Source organism: Marmota monax, unplaced genomic scaffold (assembly GCF_021218885.2).
Source record: "Marmota monax isolate L192 unplaced genomic scaffold, Marmota_monax_Labrador192_F-V1.1 WCK01_AAM20220418_F8-fsc00230, whole genome shotgun sequence".
NCBI lineage: Eukaryota > Metazoa > Chordata > Mammalia > Rodentia > Sciuridae > Marmota > Marmota monax.
The window spans coordinates 1,851,828-1,877,796 of NW_026693365.1; the positions used below are offsets into that span (position 1 = coordinate 1,851,828).

General features: G+C 58.3%; 1 protein-coding gene across 5 annotated transcripts in view; it reads right to left on the reverse strand.

The window, feature by feature from the left end:
* Mlph (melanophilin) overlaps nucleotides 1-25,969 on the reverse strand; it is a 49,060-nt gene that overhangs the window by 15,008 nt on the left and 8,083 nt on the right. For 4 of the 5 annotated variants that reach the window (XM_046456970.2, XM_046456971.2, XM_046456967.2 and 1 more), the window contains exons 3-8: nucleotides 13,316-13,534; nucleotides 13,062-13,174; nucleotides 9,348-9,451; nucleotides 8,597-8,716; nucleotides 7,108-7,312; nucleotides 5,123-5,262 (exon numbers count right to left, since the gene is read on the reverse strand). In XM_046456970.2, coding sequence (XP_046312926.1) covers nucleotides 5,123-5,262; nucleotides 7,108-7,312; nucleotides 8,597-8,716; nucleotides 9,348-9,451; nucleotides 13,062-13,174; nucleotides 13,316-13,534 — 901 coding nt within the window. The remainder of the gene's footprint in view (nucleotides 1-5,122; nucleotides 5,263-7,107; nucleotides 7,313-8,596; nucleotides 8,717-9,347; nucleotides 9,452-13,061; nucleotides 13,175-13,315; nucleotides 13,535-25,969) is intronic. The other variant, XM_046456972.2, reaches the window with a different exon arrangement.

Below are 25,969 nucleotides of genomic sequence, written 5' to 3' on the forward strand. Positions count from 1 at the left end.
CTGCCCCCAGGAGAATCTCAGCTCTTCCTCCTCGCTGCCTCCCTCCTTCAGAAGTGAGTCACTGAGCGCCCCAAGGAGGGACAGGCCTCTCCACCAGGAAGCTGTCACGGCGCCCGGGCCCCAGGCAGCATCGATCCCTCCTGGCCCACTCTCCTGGGCAGCGGAGGATGTTGCTCACGACCATTTGATTTTCTGTTTGAACGAAGCCTATGAAGATAGATGGACAAGCCTCACTGCCAGGGCCTCACAGAGACACCAGGAGGCTGATTAGACTGCACTGTGGCCGGTCTTGTCTGGGTCTCTTCCATGATTCTATGTTCTGAGGAGGCTCAGGAGCCCAGTCTCCTCAGAGAACGTGTAGGAGAGGACCTGGGTGACAGGTGGCCTGCAAGCTCTGCTGGGTCCTCTCAGAACAAGACTTTATTCAGGCTATAGGGAATGAGCAGCTTCAGGCCCATGAGCAAGGGCAGGCCGCTGGTGGGGGGGGCATCCATGGGTACCCTAGAGAGGCAGGTCTCGCCTCCACCTTGTCTCCACAGATGCAGAGGTACACATGGGCCTCCGACCTACGCACACACCCATGCGCCCAGTGCACGGCCTAACGCACCTGACAGGATATGGTCAGGGTGACCGTCACATCCTCGTCAGCTAGGGATTTCCAGGTGTGAGCACCAGAAGTCCCTTGTCCCCCTTAGGTCCCCTGCCAGCCAGGACGTCAGTCACCTGCATCCAGCACCCTCATGATGCTCGGGGGCCTGCTCCCCCACTGTCAGAAACCTCACTGGCTGTCAGGGGTCCTGGGCCCAAAGGGCCCAGCAGGGAGGTCCTGTGAGCCCTGGGGAGCAGGCCCCTCTGCAGCCCTGGGCTCATCCACGACATCAGGTCCACTTGACCCTGCCCAGGGATTTGTGTGAGGAGGAGGACAGAGTGAGGAGGCACCTACCAGAGTGGAGCAGGAGAGGCCTCCTGCAGGCCACGGGAATGGGTGGACCGAGGAACCATAGTCCTGGGTCAGCAGGAGGAGGAAGGAGTAGAGCAGGAGGAGGGCAGAGGAGGTGAGGGACAGATGGACAGTGTCCTTCCAGGAGGCAGAGCTGGAGCCTGAGGGTACCTGGGCCAGCATCCAACAGGAGCCCGTGGGCAGACTGGGGGCTGGGGTGGGCCCTGTGGCTCTGGGGGCCACGGAGCCTTCGTGGGAGCTTCCTGAGGGAGGAATAGCTCTGCCCCAACCGGTGTCGGTCCTGGGCTCCCTGCAAGTGGCGGGTGAGTCCTTCCTCAGAGCTCGGCTTGGCTCCTCCTCTCTAAGCTAGGGAGGGAAACGTCTATCCTGACGGGACGCCTCGAGAGCCCAGCCCACGACAGGTGTGCAGCTGCAAACTTGGGGTGCTGCAGGGAGGGCACCGAGGCCCTAGGCAGGCGAGTGGCTGCGGCTTGACTGAAGGGCGGCCTGAGCCCACCCGCTCTGCACCTGCGCCGCCGCCTCAGACACGGGATCCCAGGCACTCCTGCTCGCCTGCGTTAGGCCAGGCTGCGCTTGGTTACTGCTGTACGGTAGGTTGCCTAGGGGTCAAAGGTGTCCCCGAAAGCCCATGTGCACTGCAGGGTACATAGAGAGGGGCCTAAGTCAGAGGCACCTCAGAGGTGCCCCTGTCAGACTTCCCAGCCCCAGAACCGTGAGCTGACAAGTGTCTGCCCAGTTTACATCACAGTCTGCTGTATTCTGTTAGAGGGGCACAGACAGGCTGCCGCGCGCGCGCTGCGACGTGCTCCTGCTTGTGGCCTGGCCCCAGGGGCTGCGGGAACGAGTGAGTGCCAGGCAGTTCTCCCCTGGCTCTGCCTCCCAGCCGCCCTCTGAGAAGGCTGTGGGTCTTCTGAGCTCTCGCACAGCTGAGTGCAGGGCACGGGAGTGGGCCTGGACGGGGCGGGTGACCTCACACGGGGGTCTGTGCAGGGAGACACCTGCCCTTTGAGCTGCACACGTGGGTTCACGGCTATGAGTCGTAGACCTCAGGCAGAGCCAGTGTGGACAGCTCGGGCCCCTCAACCTGGGGGCTGCGGGCTGTCCTGCTGGCCCAGCCCCACACTGTGCCCTGGGCTGGGGGAGGCACAACCGTGTTCTCCAGGTGCCCAGCAGGTGCTCCACGGCCAACACTCACTCAGCTGGAGGATCGGGGCCGAGGCCAGCCCACTCCCAGCAGCAGGACCCTGTGCCCACCACCTCCGAGCCCTGAACTCCCAGGAGAGGGAGGGAACGCCAAGGCTGCCCACCCCAAGGCCTGGGAAGGTCACCAGAGACGCAGGGAAGTGACCAAGCCCGGCAAACGAGGAAGCCACACTGAGGGCTCTGACATGTCATTACTGCCCACAGCTCTCGTCACCACTGACACCGATCGGCACAGGAAGGTGTGAATCAAGCAGGACACAGTGACCAAACCAAAGCCATTAGCTAGCAAGAGCCCTGGGTCACTCGCTGGCCAGCAGTGACTCCAGGTGACATGGCAAAATGACCAAAAGCCCCACTTCCTCATCCTTGAGTCACCAGACCCTGAGTCACCCGAAGTCTATTAGCTCCCAGATGGAGAAGGAAAATCAATATTCTTTGGCTGCCGCAGGCAGAGGCGCCGCCCCTGCATGCATTATCTCCCTCACAGCCCCGCAGCCCCGGCTTTCAAAGGGAAGTGGCACAGGACACGCGCATTGCCGGGAGGTGATTAGTCTCATCTCCACGGCACCGAGGGCTTTGAGTGGGAGAGGCGCAGACGCTGGAAACGTCCAGGCCGGGGTGTGCGCTGGCCGTGGCCCTCGCCTGCCTGAGTGCCGCTGCACGCAGAGACCAGCGCGGCCGCTGTCAGCGTCTGCAGGGCGGCGATCAATACCCGCAGGAGCGGCTGGGCAGATGGCCTTGTCTCCACACACGTGGCACACGTGGGACTCGAGAGGAAGCAGCCCCACCCAGAGCACGCCTGCTGAGCACCCCTGGAGGAGGCCGGTGGCTGGACTGGGGAGGTGACCAGCTGGGGAGGCCAGGGCTGGAAGGTCAGCGGGGTGAGGGGCTTGGTGCTGCCTTCCGACAGGACCCTGGCTGCGGCCAGACTCTCCCAGCTGGGAGGGGGCTTCCCTCTGGTATCCAAAGCCTCTGGCTGCCTTCTAGATAATCCCAGGGCACGGTGGCTTCTTGGGCTCTCACAAGGAACTTCAACACATCTCCTTTTGCCTTTTGCCAAAATGGCAGAAGGAAGAATAAGCAGCTTAATCCTCCATGTTGATAATAAGGGAAGAGCTGGGGGTGGTGGGCACACTCGTAATCCTAGGGACTTAGGAGGCTGAGGCAGGAGGATCTCAAGTTGGAGGCTAGCCTCGGCAACTTAGTGAGGCCCTGTCTCAAAATAAAATAAAATGGACTGCGGGTGTAGAGCGCCCTGTGGTAAGGGAAATCTGCCCCCTTCCTTCCTCTGCATTTTCTTTCAGGATTTCTTTCTCTTTCCTTTTCAAGTGTTTGTAAGTCTTCATCAAGGGCTAAAAGCTCAGGACCCAGGAGCCGCCTTTTTGAAATGCAAACAACAGGACAGTCTCCTGGTTCCTTTGTGTGGCAGAGGGGAGGGGGCCCTGTGTCAGTTTGCAGAACTACCTCCTGCCTAAAGACAGAATTGGGTTTCTTTTCCAGGTAAACCAGCACAGGTGGTCTTCTCCTTCAGTCTATGACAAAGTCAGGGCAGCCTGTGTGACAAGAGGCTCTGTCAGGTCCTGTCCCTGAGGACTGCTTACTGCTTATCCTGAGGGCATGGAGGACAGGGGAAGTTGGGTTGGGTCCGGGCGGGACCCCTCCCAGCCTCCTTCCCAGCCTCCCTCCCATTGCCTGGGTGTGCATTGGATTCTGGTTTTATATTTATTCAATAAAAAACCTTTTCTTTTTCTTGTGGAGAGGTATTCTGGGAAAATATTTTTGGGTTTTAAAAAATTGTGTGGTGACAGCATTGCATGGGGTGGGGCTCCAGGCCCTGCCTGGGCTCCAGGTGTGGGTCTGCCTGGTGCCTAGATGTGTATGCACGGGAGTCCTGGCAGGAACCCCTGGGGCTTCAACTTGCATGCGACAAAACCAACAGATGCAGTTTAGACATGCACCACAGACAGACCTGGGGTTAAGGGGAGCCCTGTTGGCCCCGCTGATGCTTTCGTGGAGAAACTGAGTCAGTGTCTGCAACAGGGCCGCCAGGGCATGGATGGTGCTCCATGTCCTCTCCCCTCCCCATGCAGCCCTCTGGGGGCTCCTCCACGGGGCCTCTTGTGCTCTCCTGATTGTGTCCCCCAGAAAGTGGCAACCATGAATGCAGAAGCACAGGCGGCCGCGGCCAAGTGGACCACTTAAACACCCTTGGTGGCTCTGGGCCCGTGCGTGTCTGAGTCCTGGTTCAGGAACCCTGGTCTGAGGGTGGGTGGGCTCAGAGGGCTTTCTCTGGGGTCCTGCAGAGACCTCCCCAAGACAGGCTGGGGCTCCTCACTGAGGGGCACGCTGCTGGCCAGCAGGGGTTTAGGCCAACTCCCTTCATGTGCAGACTGAGGGACATCAGGGAGGGCAAGTGCTGTAGCAACAGTAAGTAGGAGGAATAGATACCGAGAAGGGGTTCCAGAGATACCGCCGCAAACAAGGAGCAGCGGAGCACTGCCCAGGAGGGACCCTTCGACCGCAGACCTGCCAGACCCCCTTCCTCACAGGCTGAATGGCATGCCACCCTGTGGACCCGCTTGTGGTCCAGCTGAGGGTGGGCACGTGGGCTGCTCCCCAGTTCAGCCACGCATCACGGTCCACGCTCGGGGGCACAAATGCCTCTGAGTCCCTGTTTTCCATTCTTTTGGGGGCAAACCCAGAACTGGAGTGCTGGACCTCAGGACAGCTATCTTTTTATTTTACTTTACTGATTTATTTTAGGAACTGCCATAATAACACGGTTAGCTTTATCTTATGTGAATTCACTTCAATAAAAAAGGCATTTGATGCTGTCTCTGCACGAAACAGGTGATTTCACTTTGCAAGTAAGTACTGAAGGGTTAGTTCCTCTAAAATGGCGCGTGTGAAGTACACGCCTCTACACTCGAAAGCCTGGATTCTGTCAAGCCCCGGTACCTGGCTCTGGGCTGCCGTCTGCCCTCTCCATCTGCTGCGCTGGGCGGCCGCCGCGGTGGCCCAGATGCTGTTTTCGTCAGAACTGTCCACGCTGGGCAGGTACAGCGAGGGCAGCTGCTTGTTCCGACTGGGCTTCATCCCTTGGAGAGAGAGAGGGTTTGGATTACTTGGAGGGAAAGCTCAGAGTCGACACACGTGCTCTGTCCAGATGAAGAAGAACCAGAGACCAAAGTGAAGCCATGGCTAGGTTCCTCTGCTGCTCTGGGTGGGGACTCTGAAGTCACAGGGAGAAGGGGCGAATCCGTAGCCCCCCCCCGCCCCAGGTCATCAGGGAACAGAGCTTGGGGGCAGAGCTTTCGTGTTTGAAAGCAAATTTAACATGATCCCCAATTCTAAACCACACCCAATCCCACATGTGTGGAGGGCAGCGGGCTGGGAGGTGTCCACAGTGGGGGTGACTTTAGGACATCTGCCCAGCAACATGGCCTCTGTGGCTGTTTTCTGTCAGACCCAGGATTCACAGGCCTTCCTGGTCCTGCCCCACAGTGTGGCTGGAGATGCTTATTTCTGGGCTCCAGGGGGAGGTAACGTTGCTATCACCACGTCCTGACCAGAATGTGCCCTCCACGCCCCCAGCTGGCACCACACACAGCAACACGGGCAAGTCACACGGAGAGTACTGTGCACCAGCTCACTCCCCAGAGCCCAGGACACCTGCCCGGCTCTGCCCCTGACGCGCAGGGACCATGCTGCACTGTGGGTTCTGCCCACCCCCGAGCAGGCATGGAGACCCTGTGCAGAGGCACACAGCTAACCCGGCCTGCCCGCCTGGCCCTGGTGTTGAGATCACCGAGTGTTGTTCAAGCTGCTACATTTGTGGCAACCTGTTATGCAGCAGGGGTCGACAGAGACGGCCATCTCATTCGCTCTGTGGGGCTAGACTCAACCAGTGTCTTTTCTCTAACGAGGACGCCGAGGCCGGAGGGTGGACGTTCATGGCAGAGCACACCAGGCCCATCTCTCCGCAGCCCTCCAGCCCGCGCCGCTCCATTAAGAGACAGCAGGCCGAGCTCTGGGGCGCCCCCTCTGCCAGCTCCCTGGAAGACACCCCTCCTCATCTGAGAGACGCTGGAAAGCACAAAGCATGGGCGCCTGGTGAAGGGCTGGGGGGGGGGGGCTCCACGCCCAGAGGGCCCCCTGCAGGGCGCCTTCTTCCGTGTCCCACCTCAGCCCCTCGCCTGCCTGCCTCCTCCATGTGCCAGGTGACCTGAGGTCACAGGAGGGAATGAAAAGCCACCAGGGCTTGATCCCTGGGCTGCCTGTGGGGTTCATTCGTTCATTGTTTGGGGACAGGGAGTGCAGTCCCACCTTCCAAAGCCCCCAGTGCTGTGGTCTCAGAACAATGGAACGGGACAGGCTTCCCACTCCCAGCTGCTCGCAGTCTGCGGTGCTGCCTCTGATCTCATTTGCTCTGACTCACGGGGTGTCTGAACTCCTGAACCCGCATGCTCCCTGGGGCCCAGGAAGGCAGAGATTTCATTTAGAAGCAACACTGTCTTGACAAAATTAAATGGAACAAATTCAGGTTGTCTTATTCCAGGGTCCCTGATTGTAACCAGGGGCACCCAGACAGGACCCACTCCATCCATAGCCAAGTGCAGCCTCAGGCCTGGTGGAGCTGGCCTGGCAACCGGGTGACCGTGGCCACTCTGTGAAACCTGCATGTCCCTACCCCAGCCAGCAGCGTGAGTCGGGCATGGTCAGCCCCTCTGCCGGTGTTTTAGGTGCCACAGGGAAGCACCCAGCCCAGGGAGAGCCGGGGTCCTCGGTGCTTGCCAGGCAGCACACGCGGGTCAATCGCGTGGGAGAAGGGGCTCTTCTGAATCACCCAGTGTGTGTGCACTAATCCAGTGGACAGGGGAGGTGCTCAGCCACCCCTGGCCCACCCAGAGCCCATCTGGAAGACCCTGGACAACAGCACCCACCGGGCACAGTAGCAGGCCCCAGGGCCATCTTGCAGGAGTCCCCAGGCAGGCACGGTTCAGCAAGGGCATCCTGTCCAGTAGGTGGGGGGCTGTCTGGATGCTCCTCTGGATGGGGATGGCACCTGGAGGTCCTAGCATGAGCCTCTTCCAGGATGGCATCCTCCTGGGAAGTGGCACCCTCGGAGCAGGGCTCTCCTGAGAGGAACTGAGGACAGGGGCCGTCAGCCTCCCCAGTCCTAGGAACTGGGTCCTTCCAGCCCAAGTCCTGAGGGGCCCAGGCCTCACGTGATTGACGGACCCTAGACACCCACCTGCTCTGCTGACTGTCAAGGACCATGCCCATTTGCTGCCTGTTCTGTGTGCCTGCAGAGCTGGGGTTCCCAGTGATACCCGGGAAGCCCATGGGTCTGGTGCTGCCCAGGGGTCGGGCTCATCCCGAGGCCACCATGCGGGAATTTCGGCTTACTTTGGGGGTGTGTGTTGCTACTGCCTCTACTTTGATAACCCTTCAAGGGTCATCCTTGGATGGGGACAGAACTTCCTGAGCTTTCCAACAGAGGAGTCTCTGTACTGTGCCACTGTCCCCAGGGAGACAAGGTGTCGAGGGCCTCTGGAAGCGACATACCACAGCTCCTTTGCGGCCTGAGTGTTGGTGGGTGGGTAGGAAGGAAGCAGTGGCCTAGGCCCTGGAGGCCCCTGGAAGTACCGACACCAGGCCCAACCTGCAGCAGGAGCAGGACCCTGGGCCCAAAGTCCAAATGGGCGCTCGTATCTGGAGCCCTACCCTGGTGTCCCCTCCTCCCAACAGTGGGCAGATGGTCCTGCCCAGCCCTGGCTGGCACTGCTGAGTCTGGAGGACACTGGCAGCTGGAGTTTGGGCCTCTGGGAAGCTGGACTCGTCTCTGGGCCTGGGCCTGGCTCTTGTGCCCACAGATACCCTCACTGCTAATGGGGCATCTCACGAGTGCCATCCACAGTCTCCAGCCCTGGAAATGCCCTGTAAGGCAGAAATGGTCACCCCTCTTCCAGAGGAGGGGACAAGGCCTCAGAGTGGTGCCCAGGGTCAAGGCCTCACAGCTGATGAGCAGAGTGACCCCAAATCCTGGTTCACCTGGTGGCCCCTGTGTGCACCCTTTTCATTCCCAAGATTGGCCCTCCTTGGGCAATGAAGTATATGGTCCCCTACTGTGAGATGGAGACTCCGGCACAATGTCAGGCCCTGTCTGGCTCCAGGCAGATGCCACTTTGTCCTGCCCTCCTGAGATCCTGGGCACTGACCCCCATGACCTGACCCCCTGCCTGGCCCACCTCTCCAGGCTCTCCAGGAAGCCCAGTCCTAGGAGGGCCTGAAGTATCTTTATTTCCTGTCCCAACTGTTCCCTGGAGAACCTGGTATGACACATGGCTATTCAACACTTCCCAGAGCACCCCTCCACCTGGAGCCCAAGCAAATGCTGCCCCAGTTCCCGGGAGGGGCAGAGCCTGCTACCTGCAGAGTTGCTGTGGCCACAGGGACCGAGGGCGGGCTCGGGGGCTGACAGCAGGCCTGGGAGGCAGGGTCCAAGTCTTCCTCAAAGTCCGCATCACGGAAGGAGAGGAGGCGCTTTTTCTTTGCAGGTGTGAAATGAGCAAGACTCAACTGCGGTCAGCCTGACAGACAGGACCAGACCCAGCCCTCTCTGCCTTAGGGCAGTGGAGCTCCTCAGTGGGCACATCTATCTCTGTGCTACAGAGCCCCATGTGGCTGGGGGCCCATACTGAGCCCCACAGCACCACCCTTAGACCCCTTGGGCTGTAAGTCCAAACCCCAGCCTGCCTGCCCAGCCCCCACCTCCAACCCGAGCCCAGGGCCTAATCGCTGTGTCTACCACCAAAAATAAGTTAAGAAGTAGGTAAAACCAGAAGCAAACACCAACAAAGACAAGGCTCAGGTTGGTGATAAAAGCCAAAATGTCCCGGAGGAGAACCTGCCCGGTCTTCTCTGAGACAGGAAGGCCGCCTGCTCACAACCCCACTGTGCCCACCACTGCCCCTCTGGCCCCACTCTGCGCCTGCCATCAGGCTCTGCCCAGCCCACAGCTATCTGGGGTCCTGGATGCCCTTGGCAGGGATGGGATTCTTCGTGCTCAGCTGTAGGAGCTGGGGAACCAGAGGGTACCACGACTTTCAGGAATCGCAGCCTGGGGTCAGGGAGGCGGGAGGCAGGGTGCCTGGGGAGGGTGGGTGCTGGGAGGACTCACTCTGTGGCCAAGGGGCTGCGCCTGGGCCTCAGGGCCGGGTTCTCCATCCTCATCTGTCTGCTCGCTGTCTCCACTCCTCTCTCCCACGCCGGGCTCAGGTCCACCTGCAACAGAGCCCTGCGTGACTCCACTGGAGGGGCCAGCTAGAGGGGCACACATGGTCCAGCCACCAGCCACCTACCACCCCATCCCCTCCCCTCCCTCCCTCCTCTCCCTCCTCTTTTCCTCCCTCCTTCCCTCCCCCTCCCCTTCTCCTCCCCCACCGATCCATTCACTCACTGGGAAATGCCCAGGCAGGGCCTTCTGCTTGCCTTCCCAGACCCATTCAGACCTCAGCTAGGAGCTGGCCTGCCTCACAGCAGACGACCCCCACTCTGCATCCGCTTCACCTGTGGCTTCTGGCCACATCTTCAGGCGTTCACCCTTCACTACTGACCCCTTCTTTGGGGTTGTGATGGGTGAACAAGGCTGATGACACCTCTCCATCTAGTCTCATCACTTGCATATCAGCGCAGCTGGGAGAGGTAAGGCTCCGCCTCAGCATGCCCCTCTTCACCCTGAGCACCCAGGCCTGGCCTCCCCGGCTCAGCCTCCCCGGCTCAGCCTCCGTCTTCTCCTGTTTCCAGTTCACACCAGCCTGGTCGGTGCTCCATTGCCTTAGACCATGGCAGAGAGCTATGCAGTGAGTGAATCCCAGAGCACTGGAGCTGGAAAGCCTGGTGGGTCACCACCTTCCAGTTTCTGGGGCCACAGAGGGCACAGCTGGCCTCATGTAGCTTGTGGCCTCTGGGCCCCAGCCAGGTCTTGCTGTCCCTGGACACCCTACCTGATTACCCTCCCCTTGGTCTCTGTGTCTGAGGGGTCTCAGGTGTGAGAAAGCAGGGGTCTCAGGTTTGTGTAAGGAGGAAATTTTGGTGCACTGGAGGGTCCCTGTCAGCTGAAAAGGGGAGGAACCCCTCCGTTCTGCTCTGCGACGCAGGACTGGCACCCGCAAACCTCAGTGGTCTCTGCGGCAGATGAAGAGGGAGCAGGCACGTGCCGCTTCCTGTGGCTTCCCACCCCAGGGCCCTTCACCCTGACGGCGGGTCCAGCTTCATGGCCCCTGAGACAGGAGCACTAGCCTGCAGTGTCCCCTCCTCAGGGGACTGGCTGCCACCTCTGTGGCCTCCTCTGAGCTCTTGTTTCTATTAATCAGGGTCTGCCCTTTGCTCCCCAGCCTAGGGAGGGCTGATGGTGTTCCCCATGGGCGCCTCATCGTGCATCCACCTGTCCACCCAGCTACGAGTGCTGCTCATGCTCCTTGATAAGGGACACAGCAGTTGAAAGCTCTGACCTGAGCCTTGGCCTGCTCTGGCTTCTCAGCTGTGTCCCGACCCAACAGTGACCCTGTCTATGGGTGTGTGAAGTCGGTCCAGGTGCCTGGTCCTGTCGAGGCCAGTAGTGCCCTGCTGCCTATGGAGGGACATCAGGGAAGACACTAGCAGGGGACAGGGAACCCCCCCGGACCTGTCCGCCTCAGTGGACTGTGAGACACAGGCCTAGTGGGAGGAGGGGTGGGGCGGCAGCCTGGCTCACTCTTTGCTGAAATCTTTTAATCTACAGACTAAAACTGCCGGGTTTCAAAGGGGCCTGCTGCCCGTGCCTGGGCTCTGACAGCCTGCGCTCACGAATGCAGCAGAGGCCCCGAGAGCAAAGGCAGAAGGCAGGCCTGGTCATTGTTTCTGTTCTAGGTCAGTGACTTGACGGAGACTCACCTAAACCTGCAGCAGCAGACACAGAGGCAGGGGGTCCCACAGTGGGGGCGTGGGCAAGGCCCACACGGGCTTGGAGGGGGAGCCGGCTGCTGCCCACCTCGAGTGACGCACCGGGCCTTCAGGACCTGTTTAGTTATGGCTCCGATGTCTCCGCGCTAGGGGTGAGGGTTTGAGCCGCGTTAACCATCTGAGCAACCCGAGTGTTTCCCCGTTCCTGACAGAGCAGGCAGCCGAGGTCCTTTTCATTCCCACATTCAGACTTTTCCCACGCAGACAGAGCCCACCGCTCCCGTGTGGAAGACCAGGAAACAGGCCTTACCCTGAAGGTGGACAAGACACCACAGCCCACCCACCTGCTGGACAAGGTCTGAGCCATGCTCTGCTGGGTCAGACTCCAAAATTCTAACTTTTTTTTTTAAGTTGAATACTTTTTTTTTTTTAAAGGCACAACTCCTCCAGCCACCCCTCTTCCTTGTGTGGTCTTAATGTGATGCATTTACAGGGGCCCAGCAGGTAAACGCAGCCCAGGCGGGCACCACTCTGGGAGGAGGGCTGAGGGCATCTGCAGGGCGGAGGGCAACCCCGGGAATCCCGCTGCAGGGGCCAGCTGTTTCTTGCTGCCCCACAGCGCCACCTCCTGGCCCCCAGAAATCAGCATTCCAGGTCTCCAGGGGTTCTCTGGTGGCTGTGGGCCCTTTGGCACAGAGACTCCCGGGGGCTTTGTAGCAAGGCTTCTCTGCTGCTAGGTGCGTCATCTTTGTCCTCGAGCCTGTGCAGGGGCTGCCCTGCTGGAGAGGACACCTCACTGGGCACAGGATGTGGGATTTGCTGGGCGCTAGCCGGAGACTGAGGTGGCAGCAGCCACCAAGGACAGGTGACAGCCTCTCCCGGTGGCATGGGAGCTGTCCTGGCCCCAACTGTTGTTTCAGCATGGTTATCCACAGGGCTGGGTGACTCACCACACCCCTGTGTCCCCACCATCACCCCGCCTGCACTCTAGGGCTGACCACTCCCGGGGTGGCCTCTCTGTCCCAGATGAAGGACAGGCTGAGATGCCTCAGAGATACTCGTGCCAGGCCCAGCCTGAGCTCAGATCCTCTGAGGGCTGGATGTCTGGCTTCTGTTTCTCCCTGTCAACGGGGGCTTTAGGGGACAGGCGCAGACAAGGCACCTCTACAGAGGGAGGCCTACAGGAGATGCCTGGGCGGGGGCCAAGTAAGGACACCCCAACCGAGAAGCCCAGCATCTACTCTCGATGTGCAGAGCTGCTGGAACCCTCACCTGCCGCATGTCCCAGGGGTCTCCCCTTGGTCCTGCAGGGTGCTGAGAGCCCACACCAGGCTTAATGATATACCTAGGACTCAGGTGACAGGGACAAAGCAAGATCCTCCCTCAAACCCTGCTCAATTTCCGCCTTCAGTTCAAGCTTGGGCATCCTTCCCTCCCGCCCCTGTTCTGTTCTCTCTTTCCAATCGCCTCGTGGGGCATGACGGGGCCATCGCGTTCTTAGCTCAAGTTCATCATGGAATAATCACTTGTATTCAAAACACTAAAATAAATGATGAATTACAATAAATTTCTCTGTCTTGGTTTGCATCAGAAGCCTTGGGATGCCCGGGTCTCCAAGACCAGATGTCCAGGGTGGCCAGGCCTGGCAGAGGTGTCACACTGACACATGCCTAGACCAGGACAGAGACCTGGCCGTGTGTTCTCAGTGTGGTGTGAAGCTCTGGAAAGAAACACCATTTCAAATGGTGGGGCTGTCAACAGCATGTGGGCTTCCCGTGACCAGGGAGGCAGAGGGCTGCAGCTCCGGCTGAAAGCAGCCAGGGTCACCAGGACGCCAGAGGCAGGGGTCAACGGAAAGGTCAGTGCACACACACTCTCTCTCCCTCTCTCCGTCTAAAGGCCCTAAAACATGAAATCACTCCTGGCGATGGAGAGAGCGCCCTCTCCTTACCTCCTCCCTGCAGCCGCCCGTAGAGGGACCGGATCACTTTGGCACTCCCGAACCGCTTGAAGCGGGCTCTCACGTGTGCGTGGTACCACTCCAGTGAGCCCATCTTCAGGACTCTGCAGGGAGAGGGGCACAGGCCTGTGTTATACAGGCACATGCAAATGCCACTCGCCAGTGGGGCCACCCCCTTCAGCCCACCCAGGGAAAACCCCGGCCCAGAAACCATCAGGGCCGCTTGGACGGAGGCCCCAGCTCACCTGGCCAGGTGGCAAGGGTCGCAGAGCCAGCCCTGCTCCTCCGGGTGGCTGTGGCTGCAGCTTTTGCAGGTGAAAAGGCCACAGTCCAGGCACTGCCTTCTGCTGGCCAGGAGCCGGTAGGGCTGCAGGCAGCGGGCGCAGTGGGTGTCCTTCAGATGGGCCGTGTCCGCCAGCAGCTCCCTCTTGGAGCTTTCCTTCTTGATCCTGCCCTTCAACTCCCTCGAGAAAAGACGGAGACAAAAAACACATCAGGTGTCTTCTTTTTACAATAGGTTTAAACGCGTGCGCAGCTGTGTGCGCACACAAACTATCCCATGTGCAGGAGAAGGAGACCCAAAGTCAGGCAACAGTGGCCTCGGGTATCCTTAGCCACCACAGTGCCAGCCCTGCCCTTACCCCGTCCCTGGGGAGAAGACATATGATCTTCAGAGAAATGACACTGCATTTAAGCATTTCTGTGGCTTTTACAATTGTACCAGTGCTCGGATGGCAGGGCCACAGAGTCCTGAGGGCAAAGCTAGGTGACATTATCTCAGTGAGAAGTTTTGGGGCTCCTGCGGCAGGGGAGCAGGAATTGAGCCGAGGCCACAGGCATGTTCCTGTGAGCAAAGCTGAAATGGCTTGGCTTGGCGGGTTTCCAGGTGGGACCATCCAGCACCTGGAAGTCCCAGGAAAACTGCGTCTTCTAGCCCACCTTCTTGGCTGACTTAGTTTAGATGATCTAGCTTCCTGGTGAACCTGCCAGATTGCACTCGCTGGAAAACACACTCCCCGTCATAATGAATGCATTCTCTTTGTTCTGGGTTTCAGAGAGTGTCTGCCAAACATAATATTTTTAGTTTTAGATGAGGTAAAATGAATCCGTTCTGAGTGGCAATAATTAGTGAGAGACTGGGTGCCATTGTCCCCTGAGGACTCTGAAGTTCTCAGAATTTTGATGGGGACAGCCCAGCATGTGGCAAAGGTGAAGAGGTGTTCAGAGGCTACTTCTGGTTTGAAGTGGCTTTGGCTGAGGTTTGCAGTAGTCCCCCTCATCCCCAGCTTCAGCTACCCATGGTCCACGAAAAAGAGGGGTAAGTATGGTGTCATAAGAGAGCGGTGAGCACACGTTCCCATGACTTTGATTCCAGTGGGTTGTTATACTCATTCCATTTTATTCTAGTTATTACTGTTGATCTCTTACTGTGCTGGCCTGTAGATCAAGTTTCCCCAAAGGCAATGTATGCACACAAGTAAACAGAGTGTGTGCAGGCTCAGTAGTACCCGTGGTTTCAGGTATGCATGGTGTGACCTGGAAATGGTCCTTTGAGAGTAAGAAGGGACACTGTGCTGCTCATGGGGATGGAAATGAGACTCTTCTTCTGGGTTTGTGAACCAAGGGGAAAATGCACCAGAAGTTGCAAGACTCTGGGGGGATACGGTCACCTACTGACTGCAGTGCAGATGGAGTGGGGTCGACAGCACAGTCTTCACCTCAGATAGAGGTTCGCGAGGCGTCAGGAGCCAGTGGGAAGGCCCAGTCTCCTGTGATTCCACTCCTGCCAAATCCCCACGAAGCCCCCCCCGCCGCCCCTTCCCCAGGCAGGGCTTGCCCGGCTCCCTCTTAGGGAGTGCTCCCTGCTCCCCATCCCAGCAGAACCAGACCCAGGCTCCGCACAGCAGGGACAAGGACAAGGATCTGCAGGAGGTGAAGTCCTTTTAAATATCAGCCCAGGCTCCTGGGGGTGTAGCTGGGAACTGGTGTAGTTCAGGTGCTGGGTTTGGGGAAGGCATAACTCTACTCTGCTTCGGGTTCTTTAAAACATAACTTCCTTCACAGCAGAGCAGAAAGGGAGGGTGGAGGGGGTCCCATGTGGGGACACCAGGAGACAGCTGTCAACCGTGGGGCACGACTCCCAAGCTGGAGCTTCAGGTGGGGACAGGCTTGTGGGGCCAGAGCGACCTACAGCTGTGCTCACTGCAGTCACCAGCAGGGACACCAGCAGGCAGAAGCCCAGCGCGCAGCCACAAGTTCAGGTCACCTTTGGGGGTAAAGGACTCCACAGCATGTGACTTACATCAGAATCAGGAGAAGACCTGAAGCCCTTCTGCTTGCTGAGCTAAAGAGGGTGACAGAGGGCAGAGCAGGGAGGGCGGGAGTTGCAGGGGGAAGCCAGGCTGGGAAGGGGGCCACCGGCCGTGCAGGCGACGAGGGCGGGGAGCCGGCCATAATAGACAGCAAGGGGTCCCGGGACTCTCTCCTGCAGAAAATGAAATCCAGAGATTCAGAGGAGTGGTCCTCAAAGTGTGGCCCAGGGACCCCGGGGGGTCCGAAGGTCCTGCAGGAGAGTTCACGCGGTCAGAGCAGTTTTCATAACAGCACCAGGACGCATTTGCTCTTCTCCCCTCGGTTGCCAGGCGGGACCAGGTGCCGAAGCAGCGGGGACAGAACCGCCAGGGCTTCAGCCCTGAGAGAGGCTGGGCGCCCAGGTGGCCGAGCAGAGGCTAACGCACAGCAAGGAGAAACGAGGTTTCCCGTAAGCACCATCTCGGCGAGGCAGTGAGTTAGGAATCCCTCTGAACGCTGACCCCGGCACCCCGTTTTGGTTCTGTGGGACAGCGGGCGGCACACTTCCTGACATGGATGCTCGCACAGTGGTGTTCAGAGGTGAGAACAGGGTGACACCTGAAAACTCTCGCCACAGAACACCGTTTTCACCCGACTGAACCACTGAGTGAGCTGCTCTGAAGAGGGTGTCTGACAGGTACCTCCTCCCAAGGGACACAGTGAGCCTGCCTCTTCAAGGAGGAGGTCCGCAGCATTGGCTGCAGGGACAGAACTGAAAGTGTCAAATGACAAAGCAGGATTTGGGGAAATTCCATCATGAACTTGACAGCCTCCAACACCCAGAGGTTTCTGACGAGATCAGTGGCCACGTAACACACGTGGTCTCCTTTGGGCAGCAGGAAGGGCATCTGCAAGACACCGGGAGTGGCATTTTCTGATGACAGGTCACAACATACGGGTGGAAGACTCTTGTGCAGACCCACGGGTTAATGTAACAGGAAAGGAAAGGGCTGCAGGTCTGTTTCAGAGTCCACATGGAAGCCAAACTATGAATCTACTAAGCCCCAGCCTCTCAGTAGGTAACGCAACCCACAGTGGCAACCCTGTGATGAGGCCCGTGAATTTCTCTTTCCAGCCCCGGATGTGTGAGGCTAGACTCCAAGGCTGCTGCTCAGAGGACACGTCACAGCACACTGAACCCGAGGCCACAGGAGAGCTGAGCTGTCTTCCACCAGGACAGGCTTTGAAGGGATTTTGGAAAACAGATCAATGCTGCTCTTCTTACTCATCATGCTTTTGCTTTGGAAAAAGAGTTATTTTTCATAGAAATGCTATTTGCGTTAGCATGTAAGTGCTGCTATTTTTAAATGAATGGATGCCTTTAAAGTGCCCAGCTTTAGGTTCTAATATGGTCAGTACTGGTAAGGCGTGACCTATGGATAGTGACTGTGAAGGGATCCTGAAGTCAAAAAGTTTGGGACCCACTGATTTTGCAGTCAAGTTAGCTCTGGCCATAGAAAATGATGGGGTCAGGAGCAGGAGAGGGGAGGAGGGTGGGACAGGGGAGAGCGACGCCCCGGGGCCACAGAGCCTGGGCAGCAGGGCCCAGGGAGCAGGAGGGAAGCACGTTGAGAGCTGTGGGTGAAGTCCAGGGAGATCTCTGCTCTGGGGGACGCGTGGAGTCCCTAGGAAATTCAGACAGAAATGATGGGAGGAGACTTTCTAAGACAGGCCAGAGCCTTCAGCCAGGAGGGGAGGAGGGAAGGAGGGCCAGACCTCAGGAGGACTGCAGCAATCAGACCTGTGTGTCCTGCTCTGCGGCTCTTGGGATGCAGTCCAGGTGACAGCCAGGTGGCAATGTGCAAGAGTAAGGGGGAGAGGAGCGGGGGGTGGGGATCCCCCTCCAGGCACAGCCTGGGATGTGCCCTGCTGTGACCACAGCTACCAGGGCCCTGCAGTGGAGGTGAGGGAGGAAGTGGGGTATTGGGTTAGGGTCTCTCGGTCCTTAGATGGAGCTAGCAGGATGGGAGAGGTGCTCAGCAGCCAGGGGACTGGCAGAGGTGTTGGGTTGGTCTGAAGAGGCCACAGCATGTGGGTGCCTGGCTGGAGTCAGGGTCTCAGTGGTGGGTGTCATCTACTGAGACCCCATGCCCATCCAGGACCATCAGCACAAGAGCTAGCAGACAGCACGTGGTGTTAGGACCCCATCAACCATGTCGTTTTGAGGGCCACAAGACCCTCCCCTGAGGCTAACAGGTGGTCTAGCTAAGCCAAAGGAGGGGGACTGGGTGCAGACAGAAGCAGAGGCCAGGTAAGTGCTGGAGTCTGGTGATCAGAAGCCATGAGTTTCTGCCTCCTTCCCCAAGGGGGAGACTCACCACGAGTAAGTAAGGAAATAGAACTGCGTCTCCTCTGCACTCTGTGGAGCGTGGGCGAGTTCTCGGCCAAGCTGCAGCAGCAGCGACCACCCGAAGGACACATGAACATGCTCCTGACCAGAAAAGGAGCAGGGTGCTCACACAGGAGGACAGCTAGATGGGCCTGGACCGACACTCACACAGGAGGACAGCTGGATGGGCCTGGACCGACACTCACACAGGAGGACAGCTGGATGGGCCTGGACCGACACTCACACAGGAGGACAGCTGGATGGGCCTGGACCGACACTCACACAGGAGGACAGCTGGATGGGCCTGGACCGACACTCACACAGGAGGACAGCTAGATGCGCCTGGACCGACACTCACACAGGAGGACAGCTAGATGCACCTGGACCGACACAGCCCCTCTGTGCGAGGGCAGAGACCTCCTGCTGGCAGGAGCAGGCAGAGCAGCCCACCTCCCAGGGCAAAGGGCAGGAGGTGGCTGCTTCTCTGCAGGCTGGGAGGCAGCAGCCTTGGTGGGGGCTTCATTTCCCGCTGCTGTTGCATAAAATTTATACAAATGTCCTGTCTTGAAACAACACACATTTATTCTTGTAGTTCTGGAGGGCCTAAGCCCCACACGGAGACTTCTCTGAGCTGAAAGGAAGGTATCATGGGGACCCTAGGTGACAATCAGACCCTGGCCTGCCAGCTTCCACAGGGCACTCCCTGGCTCACAGCCCTTCCTCTATCCCCAAAGCCAGAGGTGGGCTGAGTCTTCACACAGCAAATCTTACTGATCCTCCTCTCCTCTCTCTTTCACTTTGATGACACTGGGCCCACCCAGGAAATCCAGGACAGTCTCCACGTCCCGCTCAGCTGATCAGCGCCCTTAACTGCACCTGTGAGCTCCGCTCCCTCTGCAGAGAGCCCGACACCTCCCAGATTCCAGGCATTCGGACATGGGCATCTTCTGGAGGTGGTGTTGCCAGCCCCGGGAGCACCCCAGAGCCCTGGGAGGACTGTGGAGCTGAGGTCTCCCCCCTAGGTGAGCAGAGCAGAGTCTCACACAAATGCACACTCCATGCCACTCCTGAGGAAATGACTGGAGAGTGAGTCCCGGGGAGGCCCTTTGTTGCTGACCGCAGCACCACGGAGGAGGGCTGACCAGGCCAGAGGGAGCACCCACGGAAGAGCGAGCACGTGGACAAGCGTCAGAGCTGACATGAGCCAGCCCTGGAGGCCCTGCAGAGGGGAGGTCAAGATGGCAATAAGGACATACAAAGGAAGTCGCGGTGGCCTGTGAGTGCTGGGCTGCAGAGCCCCTCCCAGTTCTTGTCCATCCCCGCCCGTGCTGGCAGCTGATTTCCTGTCTGGCCCTGTGCTTTGCAGCCCTGGGAGTGGCTTGTCTGCGGTGACAAGTGGCCCAGCTAAGGGCGACTTCAAATTTCTTCTCCTTCTTCTTCTTTTTAAATGAGCCACAGTGTGCCCCATGTCTCACACTGAGAGGGCTTTCACAGATTATCTTCAGAATTTCCATCTGTTTGTGGAGACTGAAAATCCACGTCGCCACCTGTTTGTCTTTCTGGGATGGTGAGCAGGCCTGATGTTTGATTTGTGGGCTGTGCCCTTTCAAACAGGGTGTTCCGTTTAGGTACAGTCCTACCCCAGGGCATGAGTCACTTTGTCACTCTGCCTGGTTTTAGGAACATCCAGTAATTTCTACCAAAACTACAGCTGGGTGGCTACCCCAACAACGAGGAGGCAGCAGGAGAGGGGACTTTAAATTGGCACCACATGGGCAGGCCTGACCCGGTGTGCGACTCTCCAGCAGTGTCCAGGCTGGGCTTCCTTGCCTTCTGCCCAGTGCCGGCTCCTTCGGGTCCAGGACAGGGGATCGAGGCATCCTGGGCACTTCCCCAGAGCCATGGATCAGCAAGCTGGGTGCTCCCTCCCAGAGTTTACTCTGGCGTACTTTGTGACAATACTCCAAAGTCATAACACATGATGATGACCTCTGGTGCACTGAAAACCTCTGCAACACCCAAGCCACAGGAACCGACGCAGCCCGCCAGGAAGATGGGAGGTTCCCAAAGCCATCCTGTGCAACTCCCTCTGAACCCAGAGGGAGAGGGGGACGGAGGAACCTCAATACCACACCACGGACAGCCAGCAAGCTCCAGACTGCAGAGTTCAACAGCCACTTCCTCCACAGCGGGAAGATTTATAGACGGAAAGAGGCTTGAAAGATTCTGCGGTGGACAGGAGAGGAGTTCTGAGGTGGACAGGGGAGGAGTTCCAAGGCAGAGTGGGCATTCTGCACAGAGGAGCCACGAGTTTAGGTGTAATAAAAATTTTTGTAGGAAAAAAAGATGAGAATAAGAATACGAAACAGCACACAGCCAGACGTGCCCGCCCCGAGGTCCCCATCCCTGGGTATCTTCACAGCCGGGAGCCAGCCTCCTCTGCTCCCTCGTCTGTCGCTGGGGATGATGGCAGTAGCCATGTTAGGGGCCATTGGGGAATTAAATGAGATAGCACAGATGAAGCCCAAAGTGGTCATTGTTGTGTGGATTCAAAGGCAGCCACTGAGCCTGTCTGTGGCCAGGAACTGTGGCAGGTGCAGGTGACAAAGCAGCAAGCGAGAGAAACCCCGGGTGCAGACACCTGTGGGAGACACGCAAAGTGAGCAGCTCCCCTGGTGCCAGGTGAGTGCTGAGGGGGGTCAGTGGGACAGGCGGTCTCAGGCGGCAGGGCGAGGTCTCGGGAGCCGCAGTGAGGAGGCCAGCTCCATCATCAACTCGGGACCCTCTCCAGGGATATGAGCTGGGAGCAAGGACAAGAGGGCAGTGAGGGGGAAGAGGGACGAGTGGACGGGCTCCTTTGGTGTCCACGAGGGACAGGGTGTGACAGGACCGGGGCTGGCCGAATGCTGAGCAGCGGGTGGGGTGGGGACAGTTTGCTGGGCCTGCTGACCTGTGGAGCGTGGAGCAGGAGAAGAGGGGGAGAGCTGCGCTCCTGGGAGCTTGACCACAGCCCCAGGCAGAGCTGGAGAAGGAGGGCCTTGGTGGAGAAGGGGGAGCCCGAGACGCGGCTCAGATGCACTGGCCCAGGGCTGAGCAGGCATCTGTCTGCTGAGTCTGTTCAGAGGCGAGGTCTCAGCTGGTGGGATTAGGGGGGGCCATTGGCCATATCTGCACAGTCTGGCCACCATGGTAGGCAATGGCTACTTAAGTTTAAATTAAAAGAAAATTAAAAGTTTGCTCCGTTGCCTTAGCCACACTTAAGGTGCTCTGTCACCCTGGGTGTTGCCCGGCTGTCTCACCAGGAAGGGCGGACACAGCTTCCCATCTGCAGGTCTGGGCCATCTAGACCCGAGGCTGAAGCTGGGGGAGCACTTCCTGAGCACGGCAGCACGCCCGAGGCCCTGGGCGCCATCCCAGCACTGCTAACGACAGCAAAAACAGAAACCGAAAACCGACCCAGGGCTGGATGAGGTGACTGGGCGGGGGCACCCAGAGCAGAGAAGGGGGTGAGGCCAGGGCCTGGACCCTTGGAGAGAGAATATCTAAGGAGCTGAGGTCCCACAAGGGAGACACTGGGGGGCTGGAATCCAACACGCAGCTGTGGAGACTCGCCGCAGAGAGGGCTCGGGAGGCTGAGCCTGATATCTCAAGATTTAAAAATGTGGCTTTTAAAAATACAATGAGAGGTAGCCCCATTGTCATAACCCCCTTCCTCCTCACACGCCTGGGAACTGTCCGTGCCACTGTCTTCTACAACGCCAGCATTTCCACGGCTGCCCCGAGATCCACTCTTGCTCCCCCACCATGTTGAGCTTGGTACTCATCGGGGCTGCAGGTCTCCCTCCACCTGCCTGAGTCTCTCCTGGCGGACTCTCTGCGGAGGACTTGCGGCACACTTTTAGGAGCTGAATTCTTACTTTACTTTCAATTAGTTCAAATAGTCACACGGGGCTTGTCACGGAAGGTGTGGCCTTCAGGATATTAATATGATGGCTTAACTGGGCTGTTTCTGTTTGTATCTTTACCAAGAGGAGGTGTCAGGGCAAGGCTAGGGGACACTCTGGGAGGAGACTGAAGAGGAGGAAGAGCCACTGTGGTGAGCAGGAGTGGGGCTGGCCAGGGCACGGATCAGGAGGCAGTGCAGCACGGGGGCAGGTGAGACCGGAGACCTGCAGGCTGCAAGGCTGGGAGGCGCCCCTCCAACTGAGGGCCTTGTGCAGGGCAGTGCTCAGTCAGAGAAGTCCTGGCTGGAAGGGCGGCTGCCTGAGCAACAGCCAGAGTATCTGGAGTGGCCATGAGCCCAGGGAGAGAGCCTCAAGGACCAGGGGCCATGGGAAGGCTGCCAATGGACGGGGACACAGTGCAGCCACGGGGTCTGCAAGTCCTGGTGAGGACAGAGTTGACTAAGCAGGTGTGGGGGCGGAGGAGGACAGTCAGAGACACCCTGGGATGCGGTGGGACGATATGAATCAGCAGAGGGGCAGATCTGAGGAGCCTGGGAATGGGTGGCCTCAATGAGCAGGGTCAGGATGGAGGTCTCAGAGAGTGCATGCATGTGCTCTCCCAGGGTACCCTGGGGTGGGCTGGCCCTTGACCCACCGCTCTCTGCACTGGTCCCAGGGTGGGCTGGGCTGCTAGGAGGCAATGTGGGAAGAGACCAGGGTCTCTTCCCACATTGAAGCTTTTGGGGAGGGACTGGGATGGTGGGGACAAAGGGTGTGGGTGCATTCTCCCTTCTCAGTGGAGCCCTGCGTCTTGGGGAATCTGTGATGAGTCTGATGACACTAGGATATAAGTACCTGTGTGGTTCAGCACGGTCCCTGTGGAGGGTCCCTTCATCCTGAAAGAGGACCTGTTACACCAAAGCTCTGCCCAGAGGCAAGGGCCGCGTGGCACTGTGGCAACCAGTGTGGGCAGGAATGGGGCCTTTCCTGACTCCACAGGAAGTCTCTGACAACACTGTTATAACAAAGTGTCCCCTCTGCAGAGCTGGCTGGACTCTTAGGGGACACAGTCCTGCAGAGGGCAGGCCCCGTCCTTGGCCCTGTGCTCTGTTCCTCCATGGGGAGGCTGCGCCTAAAACCCTCTCACCTTCATGCTGTCCCCAGGGGATGCCTGTGACATGAGACCTGAACTAAATGCAAAAAAGGAAAGACTAAAGAGTCGTTTTCCAACAGCGCAGAGTCCCCTTTCCAAGGAGCGTTTCTGGCGCCTGCTCCAGAAGTGGGTGTGGCCTGCTCCAGAGGTGGGTGTGGCCTACCACCAGCCTTCCTGGTGTCCTCCCTGCCATCGTCATCACCATGGTCAAGCCCGCTCCCCAGGGCTGGGTCTTTGGATCCAGCTGGTCCCTCCTCTGGGTGAACCGGGGACATTTCCTGGTTTGCAGGAGAGCACAGGCTGAGACTGTCAGAGAGAGGAGCTGCCCCTTTGAACTCGGTCTCTTCCCCCCACCCCACTGGAGACTTCTCCCCACCCCGAGCCACAGGTGCCAGTCAGCACATTCGGCAGGGAGGCCCTTGCATGTCTCCTCAAAGTTCCCCCAAGGAAGACACATGTTTTCATCACGGCGCCTGCCCGGGACTGGAGGGCCAGGAGAGGGGACAAAGTTGATTCTGCCCTAAATCATTCTCCTGATGCCAGTGGCCTTAACATCCCAGCTTTGTACCTCTGAGATCATTCTGAGTCTTTGGCCCACAGTCCCGTGTGCTGTTGGGGAGCAGGAATACTGGGGCACCCAGTGCAGCAAGCAGGGCTCCCTGGTCCCCAGTCACTTAGGACGGCGCCTGCCTGGGTCTGCTCTGAAGCAAGACGGCCGCCCTGCCGGCTGCAAGCAGAGCTCTTCCCAGGGCTCAGCCGGCAGCACCCACCACCCAGGAGCTGCAGCCCAGAGAATCCCTGCCCGTCCTTCAGAAGAAGGCTGCCCAGGTTGCCTGTGTAGCCGCAAGACTGGCTGTGCATGGGTTGCCAGGAGAGCACTGCTAGACTGGCCTTCCACTACTGGACGTGACCTCAGGTGGCCACAGGTCCTCCCTGAGGGCTTTACTGGGGAATGGGTCAGAACAGTCTGGAGAGAGCACAGGCCTCACCAAGGGGATAGGATGCTGGGTGCCAGGTCTCACAGCCACAAGGCCTTTGCTCCTCTGGCACATTAGGGATCTGGACCAGCTCATTTGTCACTGGCTTTGACAGAGGAGACCATCAAAGGTGCGCTGCCCTGACACCACGGGGACAGGTGTGGGTATCACTGCCAGAGTCCACCAGACACCCATCCCTACAGCTGGACACTCACATGAGGGGAGGGAGGGACACTGAGCAGTCACCTAACTCATCTCTGCTAATTTTGTAAATATGAAAATTAACATTTTTTTTCTGGTTGATTGCTTTTGAATTGGTCTATCTGGCAAAGGGACTTCTTGGCACACTGACTCCCTGGCAGACTGTCCCTGGGCCCTCACAGTGAGTCCCTATGCATGTCACAGCCCTTAGGCTCTTTCCCAGAGGCAGATGGTTTGTTGTGCGACCAAATCGACGTCACAACTTTCCCACCATCTTTGTTCTGCCAACAGCCATGGCAGGTTCTTTGGGCAGGTCCAGGAGTTCATTGTCCCTTCTAGAGAACGTCAAATACATCAAAAGCTCAGCTGGACATTTCCTGAATCGCTAAGTTTCTTCCTACTCCGGGTCCTCTGAGGACCGGGGTCCTCACTCAGTCCACTGTGATTCAGAGATTAAAGAATCAGGAACCCGGGAGCACGGCAGAGGCCCCAGGGGAACCCAGGGAAGAGCCACAGAGCATGGGGCACCTGGCAGCGAGACATGATGACAGTGTTGACCCCGGTGAGGTGGCAGGTTAACACTGGTGACAGATTGCGGGGGGTGGGGGGCTTGTTATTTTAAAATGATCTTCAGGGCTGAGGATGTGGCTCAAGCGGTAGTGCGCTCGCCTGGCATGCGTGCAGCCCGGGTTCGATCCTCAGCACCACATACAAAAAAAACCCAAAGATGTTGTGTCCGCCGAAAACTAAAAAATAAATATTAAAAATTCTCTCTCTCTTCAATAAAATAAAATAAAATAAAATGATCTTCAGTGTCATTAGAGACTTGTGCAGCTCTAGCCAGCTGGGTCTGCAGACCCAGTTTGGGTGGTGAGAAGCCAGTCTTGCTCCTGCCTGTTTCAAGGGTGCCCTGTCCAAGTGTCAGCATGACCCAGACTGTGCAGAACTGAAGCCACATGGTCTGAATCGGTGGTGCCCATCTGCCCGCCTCGTGAACATGGTTCCGGGCCTGCCACTCCTGGGGTCAGCTGGAAAGTGTAAGGGGGCTTCTCAGGGGCAGAGGCTGCTCTACTTTTGTGGCATATTTAAGACAAAACCAAGAGGAAGAAACGCGGGTGGTCCGGCACCACACCCTCCACTGCTGGTGTGATTCTCACCCACCAAGGGTATCACCCGCTGGGTCTGGATCTGAATGGTAAGGGCCACGGGGGCTTCAGTGTTCTTGACCGATGTTCTGTGGTGTGATAGCATTTGGGGTGGCTGACAAGCCCATTCCCTAATCACATGGCTCCAGAAGACAGCAGAGTCAGCCAACTAACTGCACTGCCCTGACCTGCTCATTCTGAGCCAATGGCAAAGAGACCCGTCTGCGGCTGGCTCAGCAGGAGACGGGTCCTCAGGCTCCTTCCCTAGGAGCACCGACAGGTTACCTGGGTGTCTCTTCTTTGCAGTGTGAAATGACCAATGGAGCATGGAATCAGGAAAGACTGATGTCAGACAGAGTGGCCTGCATGCGAGAGTGTGGGATTTCTGCAAAACCACTTTGCATAACCCACCACTGAAGGAGAGGAGGGCCTCACCAGAGTCCCTGGGGACACAGTGCCTGCCTGGGACTCCTCTGGTTCCCTCCTGCTGCTCCCTGGAGAGCAAGGATCCCCTTCTCCTGCATTCTGCCCAGACAGGGGATGCGCTGGTAAAAGCTGCCACTTAAAATAAAGGCCAACAAGAGCCAGGCCTGCTCTCAGATGGGGTAAGAGCCATCCTCTGGGAAGGCGGCTCTTCCCGTGAGGAAAGGCCAGGGTGTCCGTGGGCGGAGATGACATTCAGTCCTCCCTTTGGCACAGCCTGGAGACCGAGGCAGAGAGCCAGTGCTACGGTTAAAAAATCCAGAGGACATTTGAGCTTTCTATAGACCAAATAGAAAAGACAGGAAGGGCTTCAGA